This window comes from Thermobia domestica, chromosome 7 (assembly GCF_964235325.1).
Source record: "Thermobia domestica chromosome 7, izTheDome1.hap1.1, whole genome shotgun sequence".
Classification (NCBI taxonomy): Eukaryota; Metazoa; Arthropoda; class Insecta; order Zygentoma; family Lepismatidae; genus Thermobia; species Thermobia domestica.
The window spans coordinates 57,178,643-57,193,260 of NC_137460.1; the positions used below are offsets into that span (position 1 = coordinate 57,178,643).

A 14,618-nucleotide genomic window follows, 5' to 3' on the forward strand; every position below is an offset into this window, starting at 1 on the left:
ATGATGTATTTTAGAAACTTTAATGTGGATATGGTACACAAAAAGGGGATGGAGAGATTACCATGACTGAAATCCAGAACAAAATTTAAACCGGTGGAATACCAGAACAAGATCCTTCAAACCGGAATCTCCCGGTAAAACGGGACAAGATAACCCTATTTATATATGTAGTGTAACTGTTCAAGTTTATATACCAATAGTTATTGTGAAACAAGTTAACAAATACTCAATGTGAACCCCTTTCATGCGTACTCTGCAAATATCAATGCGATAATCTAGCTCATGACACATGTGTTTCAACATTTTCGCATTAATGGTTTGCAGCGTTGCACTTCAGGGCTAATACGATCGTGCAGTTCATGTATCTCTTGTAGACATTCTCCGTTACATGTTTGCATAGAAAAACAAATCACAGAATGTTAGGCAGTTTACATCAGTGGTCAGAGTGGACGTTAATCACTGTTCGCTACTGCTCCGATCCTATGCACGATTTACCCTTACAAAGGCCTGAACGCTAGAATTTACCATATCAACGTAGATAAGACTTCTTCACTGTGATGCATTATTAAATCGTATATAAATTCACTCAGTGGTGGATTCACGGGCAGATAGAGCGAAGAAGACAACCAGCCCCTTCCCAAAGGCTATCCTAATCTCAGTTGATTTCGCGATACGTAGTCTCCCTCCCATCATTACTTAAACTTGTAGATTTCACTGTATAATAAAAAAGGTTCCAATCTGCATAACTGAGAGGTTCGGTTTGATATTTGGTGGTAGATCAAACAAGTTTCACACATCTTCAATTAATTCTTAACGTCCCGTTCCTGTCAGATGTCAGACACACTTTGCAAGCTCCTGCAACACGTCGTTCAGGTGCAAAAATAAAAGATTAGGAAATTGGAGAGTTTAGTAAAAGAGAAAATAATTACGTAAACATTATCATCGGAGACTTCAACACCAAAAAAGAACGAAAAAAGACAAAAGAAAAAATCAAAAAGAAAGATAAACGTAGAAACTCCTTAAGAGAAGATTTCCTTCAGGAAAAGTTCCGCAAAAAATGGACATAGCGACACCCAATTGGAAGGATAAGCAAAACGGACTTCATAATGTCAAACAGAGGATAAATTGTTCAAGACTAAAATATTCTGAATAGGTTCAATACAGGAAGCAACAATCGAATAGTTTCGTGTAAACTTCACTTCCGAAAATTAGAGGACTTACGGTGACAGAAACGTATGCAGAAAGGAAGATTCTTGAAGAGCAGGGGGCAGACTTCAACTGGGGCTGAAAAACTTCCTTTTGTTACATACTCGAAGCTAGCAGGGAGACCACAAACATTCTGATGAATACAGTTATGAAGATAGATAGTATTACGAGAAAAAATAATGAGAAGATAATCTTAAAAAAATATAATTATGAAAAGAACAATAATAGTAACAATGTGACATTTAAAATACTGTAGAATATGTGGAACTTTGAAAATTAATATGGAAATTGTATTACAGAAAGTATACGTACGAAACTTAACAGCAATGTCATACGAAAAATAATTGAATACAACATGGGTCTTACAAAGACAAAGCAGAACCTAAGTAATGAACTGAAGCTAATCAAAGTGTTGAAAGAAGATAGCACAACCACTAAAAAACTGTAAAGAAATATTGAAGAAGATTTAATCATTCAACAACAAATTATATTCATGCGATGAACCGAAAGTGGAAGAAAACACCACCAACAAAAGAAACACAGATAACCCATACAAGAAGAAGTTGAATTCTACATAAGAAGCATGAAACGAGGAAAGTTACCTAGAGATGAAGTCATTAGAGTAGTGAAGTAAACTGACGAAAAACCAGAAAAACCCAAACATAGCTTTATGCAAAATGATAACCAAGTAATTGAGTTTTCTAGAAGTGGAGAAGTGACATGGTCATGATGCATAAAAAAAGGACAGTAATTATAGCTACGGACTTTAAAATTTTCTAATAAGTTTTATAAAAAATAATGTTAAGTTAAAATTCGAGGTAGAGATCAGAAAAAAATTGCAATATGGTTTGAGAAGAATATTTGGAAGGAAGGAAGATTGAAATTACTATATTATGCTCCTCATTAGTCATTAATTAGATACATGTGGCATATTCAATCTGAAATATTGGTCATTACGAAAGAGTTTGTTCTAGTTTTACATAATCGATAACTCCAACACGTAGGAAATATAATGTTACCTTGACATTATGCAACACTTTGGAACTTAAGGAAAAGTAATAATAATAATATAAAATAAATAATGATGAAAACAAAGTCTATCAGAACTTCATGAAGCCTTCACATTTCTCAACTGACATACATAATCGAAATAAAGCATTGCCATGAGGACAAACAGAAACATCGACCCAGTCTGATCTCAAGTTACCTTGTGCTTTGAAAGAAATTTGTTCCTATTGGTCACATAATGGAGTATGCGTAGTTGCGCCTGCCACGCCACCTGTCATACCACGTCGAAAAATATCGAGTACATTACGTTCGGTGATATTTTTCGAATTAGTCGTGGAGCGGATGGGTCGCAAGCAAGCATTAGGGAGCCAGTGAAAATAACCGGATGTTTTAAATTCTATAGAATTTATAGTTTCCTCCATTATTTAAACGATGACGTAAGAATCAATAATAGAAGAAGTCAAGATTTTTCTATAATTATGGCATATCACGTGCAGCGGACACGGGTAAGTTTCTTTTAACTTTTAAAACTAGGTAGACAGTTATAATGAATGCTAAAAGTTCCAGAATTTTTAGCAATGGTTCGCGTGTTCCTAGTTTTCTTTTTTTTTTTTTTTAAATATGTTATGTAAATGTTCATACTATTTTCAAATATCCTATTAGGTCAATAACCTAATAGATATAACAATCGTAGCAGAAGGTGTCAAGACAGAAAACTTATGCTTGCAGGAGGTGTAAAACAACTAATTTGACATGTGATATTTGCTTCTCAGGATATATATATATATATATGTGTACAGAAATATTCCTTGAAACATAAAAATGCATTCGTGGATCAATTATGCACTTACCTATTTCAGTAAACAAAGATAAAGAAAGATAAAAGTAGATCAATGTATAGATTAACAACTTTCAAATAAATTAATGTAGAGTAACTAACTAATTGGAGCAGCGGTAACGTACACAATAAGGCGTCTATCTGACAATTGAATGGGTTCAATCCCCGGTATTGTTGCTTGCCTCGTGCGGTCGTTCTTTCAGAAAAAATGTTCAGGGGGATATACTTAGTATTCCGGGGGGGGGCACTGCTGGCACTATTATATTATAGAGGTGTTATTTTGGTCTCCTCCGAAGGGGGGGGCTCTCAGAGCTCCGGGGAGCAGTGCCTCCCCAAAGTCATGTCTGGAAGAAACAATGGACACGTGTCGAAAACAAGACAAGAAGTACCTTCTTAAATTCGAGACTAGATAAACATGATGGCAATTCTCAGGTTTTCATGACGAGACGAGAAATTCCACTAGTTTTCTGGGCCACGCTAGTTCACCCAAGTCTTAGATTTCAATGAGTTGAGTTGATTTTGAGTTTCCGGCGTTCCTTTCAGCAGCGAGGCTTTATGAGACGTGGACTTACTCGTTAACGTGGAATTCAAACTACATGAGCTCCCGCCGGGAATCGAAGCCGGGTCTCCCACACCATAGGCGCATATGCTAACCGCTTAACCACAAAGGAGCTCGTCTTAGATTTCAAATAGTTTTCTAATGTTATTATTCATAGCATCAAAACTACCGTTGTATAAATCCATCAAGAAATTATACGAATACAATGAAGATCATTTATCAATGTTTAAAGATACGGGAGTCATTGCACAATATACTCCAATAATAAATATTGTTTAATTATTGTTGTATCATACCCTTTGTGGACTTCTTATGACGCTAAATAATAATTATTATTTTTACATGAGATTAAGAAAAAAAATTAAGGGCATAAATTTTGTACAAAAACGAGGAAAATTTCGAGACGAGACGAGAAAGCTTTTTAAGGATCGAGACGAGACAAGGCTAGAAAAACCTTATTTCTCATCTCATGGGAAATAAAAATCCCCGATAGAGGTGACGAAAAATCTTATTCTACCCTCGTTCTAATGCGACTCCGAGGACCATTTATAATGGGTACATGGGGTAACAGGAGAAAGTAAACAGGCATAAATGTGGCGAGGACATCAGTTGCATGAGTGCAGTAGTCAATTAAGTAGAGACTTTACTTCCATACGCATCATTTTTGGGTTCGTGGCCTATCCGGGAGTCTACTTTTACTTTAACTAATTAATTGTCACACACATAGAAATGTCCCGCTATTGAATTCTGTCCTTCCACTGTTTGATAGTAAGCTTTGTTTTACTTACTTCCCTAGTACCCATATTTCTATTATGCTCTTTTCTTAATGTATTCAAGGGGGCACTGTGCTTCAGTGGTATAGCACTTAACTCTGGTATGTAAGATTCCTGGTTCGACCCCCGGCCAATTGAGTTTGTGATGAACAGCATCATGTCTGTGGGTTTTCTCGGGGTACTCCAGTTTCCTCCCACAGTTTCATTCCACCAATTCTTCCACCATCGGTCACTTGCCTTAATCATCCGTTTCCCTTAGCTTAATGGGCATAATAATTAGACAATAAGCTGAAAGATTTAATTTCATTTTATTTCTAATATATTCAACCTAAGGGATTGTAACTAAAACTATTCTTATCGCTTATACAGTATTTGCTTTGCAAATGACGTACCGGTATGCTGTTCATCTTCATATTTCGATCTTATCGCTGCATTGGGTTTTATTTCATGACAAGTAGATAGTGTGTAATTTCACCCTACGTACAGTAGGACCAAACATTTCCCTTGAAACATTGTTTCTAAAATTTACAATACGCATTCTCCTCTAGTAGCTAGTACTATCTATATGCTTCGTTTTTTGTAAAGCTATCTTGTAGGGAGGGAATTAGGTTTTCAGGGAAGCACAAGCTTTATAAACATTCCTTTCTGCTGCTTGTATTATAGCTTTCTTAGTGGACGTACAGAATCTTCCCATTGATTTTTTTAAGGTAATTTGGATTATGAAAACTTCTTTGCATACTTACATTTACACGTAAGTCCGTTCGTCCATCCGGGAGACAAAAAATATCAAGAACTACTTGGTGGGTCTTCATCAATTTTCACCAGGATGTAGAGGATAAAAAGTTAGGAATCCAGTCAGGGGCGTCATTTCAGACTTCGCTTGGGGGGGGGGGAAGCACCACCGACATAAGACTTTCACGTTTTGTACTAGTATATTAGTAGGCAATCTATTAAAGTATATGTATTCCTCAAACTCTTGGGGGGGCAATTACCCCCTCCTGCCCCCCTAAATGACGCCCCTGAATCCAGTTCGTTGATAGAGGTGGTATTGCAAGGAGAAGTGATAAAAAAGAAACCATTTTCGGTTTTAATATTGGCCACTATTAAGCAGAAACTATAATAGATAGCTAGAAGCCGTTTCCTGTAATCAATTGAGTGTCCCAACAATAGATTTAATCTCAAACTTTGACTCTTTTCTAAAATCTGAGGTAATAGAAATCAGTGGATGTGACAACTTCTGGTTTCAATATTGACCTGCATAGAACAAAAACGATAAGAAATTGCGAGAAAAAAAATTGGAGTCGATTTAGCGTTCTAATAGTAGTTACCATCTTCTTTCTTAACTCTCTAGTTAAAACGGAAGTGGTAGAAATTAACCATTTCCAATTTTAACGTTGATTGCTACAGAGTGAATACCGTTATTGATTGCGAGAAGCTGTTTTATGTACTCAATTAAGCGCCCCAAGAATATATATTTCATCTCCCCTGAGAATCACATCTTGAAGTTTGTTGGTATAGTTCATTAATCTTCTTAGAAAATAATCAAATACATTTTGTCAGATTCGTGTAATGCTAAATATAAGTGTATATATATATATATATATATATATATATATATATATATATATATATATATAACCCTATTTTTTATTATTCTGTATGTCTGTTATTAAAAGTATTAAGTAAATTACTTATTCGTGTGGAATATTATACTGTACGTGGCAGAAATATGAACATTACGCAAAAATATGAAAAGCTACTGAAAGTTTTCGAAATGTGGATATGAAGAAGAATGGAGAAAATTAGTTGGATCGAGCAGAAAATTAATGAGATGGTGTTAGAAATTGTGGGTGAGAAAAGAATTTTAGATATTATCGAAAAGAAAAGGAGAAAATGGTTGGAACATTGGCAAAGAAGGACCTGTATCATGAGCTAGAGCAATGCTATTCAACCGGGGTACGCGTACCCCTGGGGGTATTTGAAGATAATTCTGGGGGTACGTAATCCTAAAATAAGTATATTTCTAATATTTATGGAATGATCACAGTTGGAGATTTTTTTTTCTTTCCAATGGACGATTTTCGAGATGGCGTCACGCTTGTCTAATATTTCCAAGTAATCGTTTAGTATTTATTGCATACAGTCTCAGCATTTTCTTTTACACACGCATTTTATTTACGTGCCACGGTTTTGGAAACTTGACAAAAAAGAATACCCCAGTCATATAGTTTGTAGTTTTTATAATTATATCTGAAGTCCGAATACAGAGACCGTAAGCGCATCTCATTAGTAGGTTAGTCCTAAAGTTACTTTCAGTTTTTGAATTTTTAACATTGTCTTCAGTGTGCGAATTATCAGGGAGGATGAGGAGAAAATCTCCCTCATTAGAACTGCATGTCTCCCATATGTTTTGAAATTTCCCATGTCAATTATTTTTGGATGTGCACTTTATCCCCTGTAAATAGTCTTTTGATTGGCACATTGATTGTCCTTTTGTTGGGTCTCTATTTGCCGCCCCGTTTTAATCAACAGAACATATGTATTAAGTGTAATAAGTTCATTTAGGTTTAATTTCGTTTAAACAGCTTCAGGGGTACACAACTGGATGGCGAACTGTGTCTAGGGATACGTGAGGAGAAAAGGATGAATAGCACTGTGCTAGAGGGTATGATGGCAGGAAAAAATGGGAAAGGGCGAAGGATGATACAATTGATGGACGATATCAAAACAGAAAATTAGTGCGTGAAGACGATGAGGTTAGCAGAAGACAGTGGAGCATGGAAGCTTCTCAGCTGAAGTTCTGAGGGAGTAAGTATCTGACTGACTGATCAACTGGCCAGGCCAAATCCTTAAGTTAGAAACCTGAAATTTGGATAGCATAGGATTTGTGACGTAAGGTACAACTAAGAAAGGATTCTTGGAAATTTTGGGGTAGAAGTGGAAGTAAGAGGTGGCAACTATTATAGTAAATCTCTCGATCTCTGGAGGGTAGAAATATGAAACTTGGTACGTATATTGACTTCTTGATTAATACCGTATAATCATTTTCTGATATTTCCACTATAAGGGAAGAAAACAGGGCGTGGTTACAATCGTTATAATAGGATGCACTATCTCGAAATCCTTCAAGTTAAAGACACGAAATTTAGTATTTAGAGTTTTCATTTAAAATGACCAAAGGCGAGTTTAAGATTTTTTGATATTTCCCTTACAAGAGAAGAAAACATGGCGGAAATAGAAAAGGGTGGGGTTGTATTGTTAAAATAAGATGGCCATAACTCGAAATTCCTTAAGGATAGAGACATGACATTTGGTATTTAGACTTTTCATTTTAAATCATTCAAGAAGAATTCCTTAAGGATAGAGACATGACATTTGGTATTTAGACTTTTCATTTTAAATCATTCAAGAAGTGTTTAAGCGTTTTCTTGATACGAGAGGCATGGCGAAAATATTTAGCATCGCAGCAACTTTGTTTGTGTTGCATTTGACAGTCTGATATTGACCTCCAGCAAACAATGGTAAGGGCGAGTCAATGATAGTGGGACCAGAAATAAGAGCGATAAGATAGCACGCGTCGTTCATTGTGTTATTAGTTATTGAGCTGTCAAGACGTGACTTTTGTGCCATAATTGTGTACTATTACAAAAAGGGCTTAACCACAACACAAAGCGTTGAAAGTTTAGTGAATACTTACAGCAAATTTCGCCCTTCACAAGACACTCTTAGAAATTAGTTTCGAGAACTTAAAAGGGAAAGTTGTTCTTGAACTTCGTTCCGGACGGCCTAACATTGCAATGACTACTACTCGTACAGGGGAACTAGTGAGGAAAATGATCCATATTTCTTATTTAGAGATAGAAAAAGAAACTCTTAACATTTGGTCAACAGCAATGCAGACAATTGTGCATGAACACTTTGGTTTAAGGAAAGATCTTCACGCTGTGCCACATTCATTCACGAAAATGTAAAAAAGTGCAGAGGGAAGCAGTGTGACTTTATGTTGAAGAAATTCGACCGAGGCGCAAGTTGTGATGTTTACAACATTTTCATGCATCACGAATCGTGTAGTTATCATTATGATACATTATTACAAACCTGCAACTGTAATTGTGGTTATTTGAAAATGAAGATCCCGCAACGAAAGTGAAGAGAGATCTCGGAATGCTGGAAGAAAATCGATCTTTTTTTCTCACGGAAGAAATATGTTGCGATAGTCGCACTTGACAATTGGCTTACAGTGAATGCTGAGCTTTACACAACAGTTTGCTTGCCTAACATGTACAGTGGAACCTCTCTAAAGCGGACAGCCGTGGGGAATCAAAAATTGTCCGCTTATAGAGAGGTGTCCGCCTTACAGAGTTCTCAATATTTTCTAACGTAAATTAATAAACAAGGTAATATGGAATCAGAAAAAATATTTTTGCATGAATCACATATTTATGAATATTACCAAAATGTTACTGTACCTGCTACTGTGCCTGCTACTGTACCTGCGTCATCCAATTCCCTATGTTCGAGGCATAACATGAGAATAAGATGTTATAGTTCTCTGCACTTTACATTTATCGCTACTTAGTATGTTTTCTGTGTGTTACTTTAATTTGTGAGTTAATTGCATTCCAGTAATGACTTCTTTTAAAGACAATATGCGTACTCATGGTCAAAAATACAAAACTTGTCTTCTGCTTGGTTAGAGAATCCAGCGGGGCAGTAGAATGATGTGTCATCCCAAACAGTGGGCATCTGTCATCACTTATGTTTCTGAAAAAGGTTGGGTGGGAGTGGAATGCAAGCAAAGGATATAAGGGTGTTGTGAAACAGAAACCCTTCATCAGGGTTGCTGAACAGACAGTTGAAGAGGCAAAATGTTGTCACACCCTCGTGTTCTTCCTTGGTGACATAGTATGAATTACTAAAAGTGTATTTTTACTGTACTTTTCAACTTGTTTTTAGAGAAAGTGTCCGTAATAGGAGGTAAATAATACCTATAAAAGACAAGAAAGACTGTCCGTGCTCGTACTAGAGAGTGTCCGCTTTAGAGAGGTTTCCCAATATGTTTTTCCCTATTGCGGTGTTTGGGATTACAAAATATGTCCGTTATGGGAGGTGTCCGCTTTATAGAGGTGTCCGTTAGTAGAGGTTTCACTGTATTTAAAAAATGGAAAGCCCAACACCCAAGATCAAAACTTGGTCATCTGCTCTTACATCACATCAATGCAAGTGTCCACAGTGCTGATAGAACTGTAGACGTTTTTACTCACGAAGGAGTCGAACTGTTGTCACTTCCACCCTATTCGCCACACCTGATCTTGAGCGTTTCCCTTATGTTCCTCAAACCAAAAAAATAGTTACCTGGGCGTCATTTTCCATCTGATGATGACGCCATTGCTGCTTATTAGGAGGCTGTGAGCAACAACGAGGAAAGTATATGGAATTAATAATTTTCTAAGTGGTTTCAAAAGATGAAAAAGTGTCGTACCTTTCCTACAAAGTAAGATAACTGGCGAGGGAAAAAAAAAAGGATGGGAGTTAAAATTGTTGTAATAAGACGGCTATATTTCGAAGCCCCTTAAGATTAGAGACATGAAATTTGATATTTAGACTTTTAATTTAAAATAATTAATAACATTTTTCATTTTTTTTTTTTTAGTTTCCCTTAGAAGGGAAGAAAAAGGCGGGGAAAAGGGAATGACGTTCAATTATTATAACAATTTCTAACTTTTTTCTCAATATGTAAAAACGACTTTAAAGTTTTCAGTTTCATCATCACCAAGAAACAGGTGAACCATTTGAAATAAATTTCTAAACACAGTCAACATTTGAGTCGAAAAGGGTTTTTGTCATTTAACTTCGATTGAAATACATATTCAAGGGAGAAAGGGGTATTAATTTTTTGCAATGAATAATACCATATTCTTCCATTTGAAGAACGGAAACATAAGCTGAAATATGAGGTCCGAGGCCGTAGGCCGAGCAAATGCGGGGGTCCGTTGGCGAAGTCCCTTGCTAACCGAAGGCTAGTATTATTATAATAGCAATAGTTTGTCTGAAGGTCACGCTAACTCCTAATAGTTAACAGTCGCTGCTCCGCTACGTTCTCTCCTTATCTGTCTATCTATCTTTATTGAAAATTAAAAGCTATAATGCTGAAAATGAACGCGTTTTTCTGTTTATTATTAAGAGAAGAATCATATTAAATATCAAAATGTTATAATTACTTATTTAAAATCCACAAATATTTATTCCATATCAAGCGTAATCAGTGGCGTACGCAAGGGTGTTTTGCGGTTTAACCTACCTTGAACAAAATAGTTTGAAAAAATAAACATTTATCATATTAAGATATTTATATAAACACATGGAAATATATGAACTTACGAGGGAAGGGTGCAATGTCACTCAGAGATAATTGCCCGAAATTTGGTGTAGGAGTAGGTAATGGGAGTAGAAAAGAACGTGTGGAAGCATTCGTTTCGCAGGTGATCGGAATCAAAAATAATGGGTCCTATAGTTCAGGAGAAGTATTGCCTGTTAATCAGATACTGATGGGATGGAGCCTTTGATCTCTGTTGCGGCCAATATAGAAAAGTTAAATAAAGCAGAATGAAAACAAAAAGATGAGCTGAATAGAAAATGCGTCAATGTCCGCCCTCAGTCCTACCAGGCGAATAGCGGCCAAGATACTAAATCATCAACTGCCCTTGCCATTACCAACCTTATCTCTACAAAGAGGAATTGAAATATATATATATATATATATATATATATATATATATATATATATATATATATATATATATATATATATATATATATATATATATAAAGCAGTCTCATCTGTTTCAAACTGAACATGTGTTGGTTTCTTTAGCATATTTATTTATTTATTTATTTATTTTGAATACAGAATACAGTTCTTGGTGCTATGTGTGTTTGCTATATTTTTTAGTCTAATGATTTTGTTAACAACTGTTTAATTATGCCACCAAAAAAAAAAAAAAAACAGGAAGGTCCTATAACTCACTGTACGGTATATTAAGGTTAACTACGGTATTTTCTAATTCTGTTGAGTCCAATTTGGAAGCTAACTTTACGAAAATAGCATGTGTGTAGAGAGTGAAGACGTTATGTCTCATGTTGCCCGTGTGCTAGGTAACAGAAGTGAAACGCTCATATACATTTTGTGTTCACATTATTAAAGTGCAGTGTTTGTGAAACATGCGTAAGTTATATTTCGAGTCTTGAACGCAATTGTTACGAGGCTGTTTCTGTCCAATACATTTTGACGCTAGTGGTGAGTAGACCAAATTAAAATATTTCCTTTATCCTTTGCGTTAACATAGTTGTGTTAATGAATAGTCTTTATGTATTTAAACGGTTATTTTTGTTATGGCCATTCACAATTGTTCCAATTTTAAACATCACTAATCCCGAAATATATATTTAAATTCGCCTCACAAACACACAATATTTTAATTCTGGTGGGGCCACGTCGTAGATATCAAATACCCATACAAATGAAGTCAATTAATATTGGTGGATTCGAACATATAATATGTGTGTATTGTCAGCATCTTATGGTGTGAAGAAATACAGCAACTTCATTTCCACCTCTTCCTTGGAATCTGGAAAACTTCTGGCAACTCCCATGATTAATTTCAGTATACATTTTCTTATTTTTTAGAAAATATAATTTCATTGAGCTAACTATTGATGCATACCCAATTGGTAAAAATATCGCCAAAAATATCTATGGCGTCCCCCAGCTTCCTAAAAGAATACAATGGGCAAAGATAGGCACGGGGGACGGCATGACGTCATGCGTCCTCCTACCTTTTCAGATCCACTTTTACCCCTGATCCCGGCATTTGCCTGGTGAGACTGAAGGCAGACATTAACGCATTTTCTGTTCAGCTCATCTTTTCTGTTTTCATTCCTACTTATTTAACTTCTGTATTGGCCGCAACAGTGGTCAAATGCTCCGTCCCATCAATATCTGATTGACAGGTCATACTTCTGAACTGTAGAGGCTCATTATTTCTGATTCCGAACGCCTGCGAAACGAGTGCTTCTACAAGTTCTTTTCTATTTCCATTACTTACTCCTACACCAAATTTGGTGCAATTATTTCTGACAAGGAGACTTACCGAAGTGTCACTCACTGATTTGAATGAAATTTCACATACTTGTAGAACACCGAAAAATAATGGACAAGTATTTTTTTTTATTTCGGCAATGGTGTGGGTTTAAGGGTAGAAACCACCCTTTGAACATTAGGAATGGTCTCTAAATATAAACAGAAAACAATCATTTAATGTAGAAGAAAACATACTGTCAGGGGGTTAGGAGAGCTAATTCAGACTCTGACATCAAAATTACAAAATTAAAAATGGAGGATCTAATATGGTGATTACAATTGCTAAAAGTCTTCTGGTTTGAAATGCTCTGCAGTTAGCCAAGAACAAGTATAGTTGGCAGGGGTTACTGCGAGAAGGTTGCAGACCGAGTTGAAACCCGTTTCTATATTTATTTTAACGGAATACTTGATCAAAGTGAGTCTCTTAACTACTCGGGGTGCATATTTATAGTAAGTCTTCTTGCCTCTCACTATTCGGGGTGCTTGTTTATAGTGAGTCCATTCGCTTCTCACTATTCTTGGCGCTTATTTATAGTGAGTTCTCTCGCCTCTCACTATTTGGGGTGCTTATTTATAGTGAGTCCCCTCGCATCTCACTATTCGGGGTGCTGTTTATAGTGAGTCCACTCGTCTCTCATGTTTGGAGTGCTTATTTATGGTGAGTTCTCTCGCATCTCATTATTCGGAGTGCTTGTTTATAGTGAGTCCACTCGTCTCTCACTATTCGGTGTGCTTATTTATAGTGAATTCTCTCGCCTCTTACTATTTGGGGTGCTTATTTATAGTGAGTCCCTTCGCCTCTCACTATTCGGGGTGCTTTTTATAGAGAGTCCACTCGTCTTTCACTATTCGGGGTGCTTGATTATAGTGAGTCCACTCGTCTCTCACTATTCAGGGTGCTTATTTATAGCGAATTCTCTCGCCTCTCACTATTCGGGGTGTTTGTTTGCCTCTCACTATATCAGAACTTCATATATCCTCAATTCTTATAATTATGAATTTATTGAGAAAACTTTTTACAGTAATGATATTCTGCAAGTAAGTATGTGATGCATAAACTTTGTTTACACCGCGCACACCTTATTACAGCGATAACCGTGCACAAATCGCAAAATGCTGCATAATTTTTGAAACAAAATATTATTGGGTTTTCAAATGCAGGTAGTTTTTGTTCCAAGTAACCGCTTTTGTACCACACATACCTGATAAGATTTTCAAATCTGGGAGAAGAAAGCTTGTTATGAATGGTGATTGGATCTTAATTATGTTATAGTTGCAGAGAAGGACAATGTCAAAAATGTCTCAATAAGGTTTTCTACGGCCTAAAGAAGAACACATCAAAAGGCTGAATCCTACCTGTTGTTCCTGCAGGAATGCTTTCTATTTTGAGGTACTCTTTTGTTCGTAAAATAGGTTCAAATGTTGATTAATTGTGACCATTCCAAGAAGCTAATAGCAAAATAGACTTTGCTTTAGAAGCTGGAAGAAAAACCTTTTGAAACCATGATCTCAAGACTTGTTAATTTTCTCAAATTTGATGCTTTCACAAGGACATTTTCAGATTTAAAGAGGTTGTTTTGCACTATAGTGCAAATTTTCCATTCTTTTCCTGCAAAACAATTAACAACGGTGGTAACAAAACACCATTTGCAGAAATTAAAGGTTGTATGGTGTAGCAATCAGTCATAGAATTTATGACAAAAGACTTTTAGTAATTGTAATCACCATATTGGATCCGCCATTTTGAATTTTGTAATTTTGACATCAGGTTCTGAATCAGCTCTCCAAACCCTCCCGTGGCAGTATGTTTTCTACTACATTAAATGATTGTTTTCTGTCTATGCTTGGAGACCACCTCTAACGTTCAAAGGATGGTCGAAATAATAAAAAAAAAATACTTGTCAATTATTTTTCGATGTTCTACAAGTATGCAAAGTTTCATTCAAATCGGTGAGTGACACTTCCGTTAGTCTCTTTGTGAGTGACATCGCGCCCTTCCCTCGTTAGAAGGTTGAATTCCCCCCCCCCTTCTTTGACGAACTTCTGCATACGCTGCTGAATGTAACATAATACACACACACACACACACACACA

The 14,618-nt window shown here is 36.1% G+C and overlaps 1 protein-coding gene across 1 annotated transcript in view; it reads left to right on the forward strand.

Annotated features, from left to right (window-relative positions):
• Nucleotides 1-2,505: 2,505 nt before the first annotated feature.
• Nucleotides 2,506-14,618, forward strand: part of LOC145688878 (annexin-B12-like) — a 67,765-nt gene continuing 55,652 nt past the window's right edge. Inside the window, exon 1 of the mRNA XM_081763043.1 lies at nucleotides 2,506-2,720. Coding sequence (XP_081619169.1) covers nucleotides 2,694-2,720 — 27 coding nt within the window. The 5' untranslated portion in view covers nucleotides 2,506-2,693. The remainder of the gene's footprint in view (nucleotides 2,721-14,618) is intronic.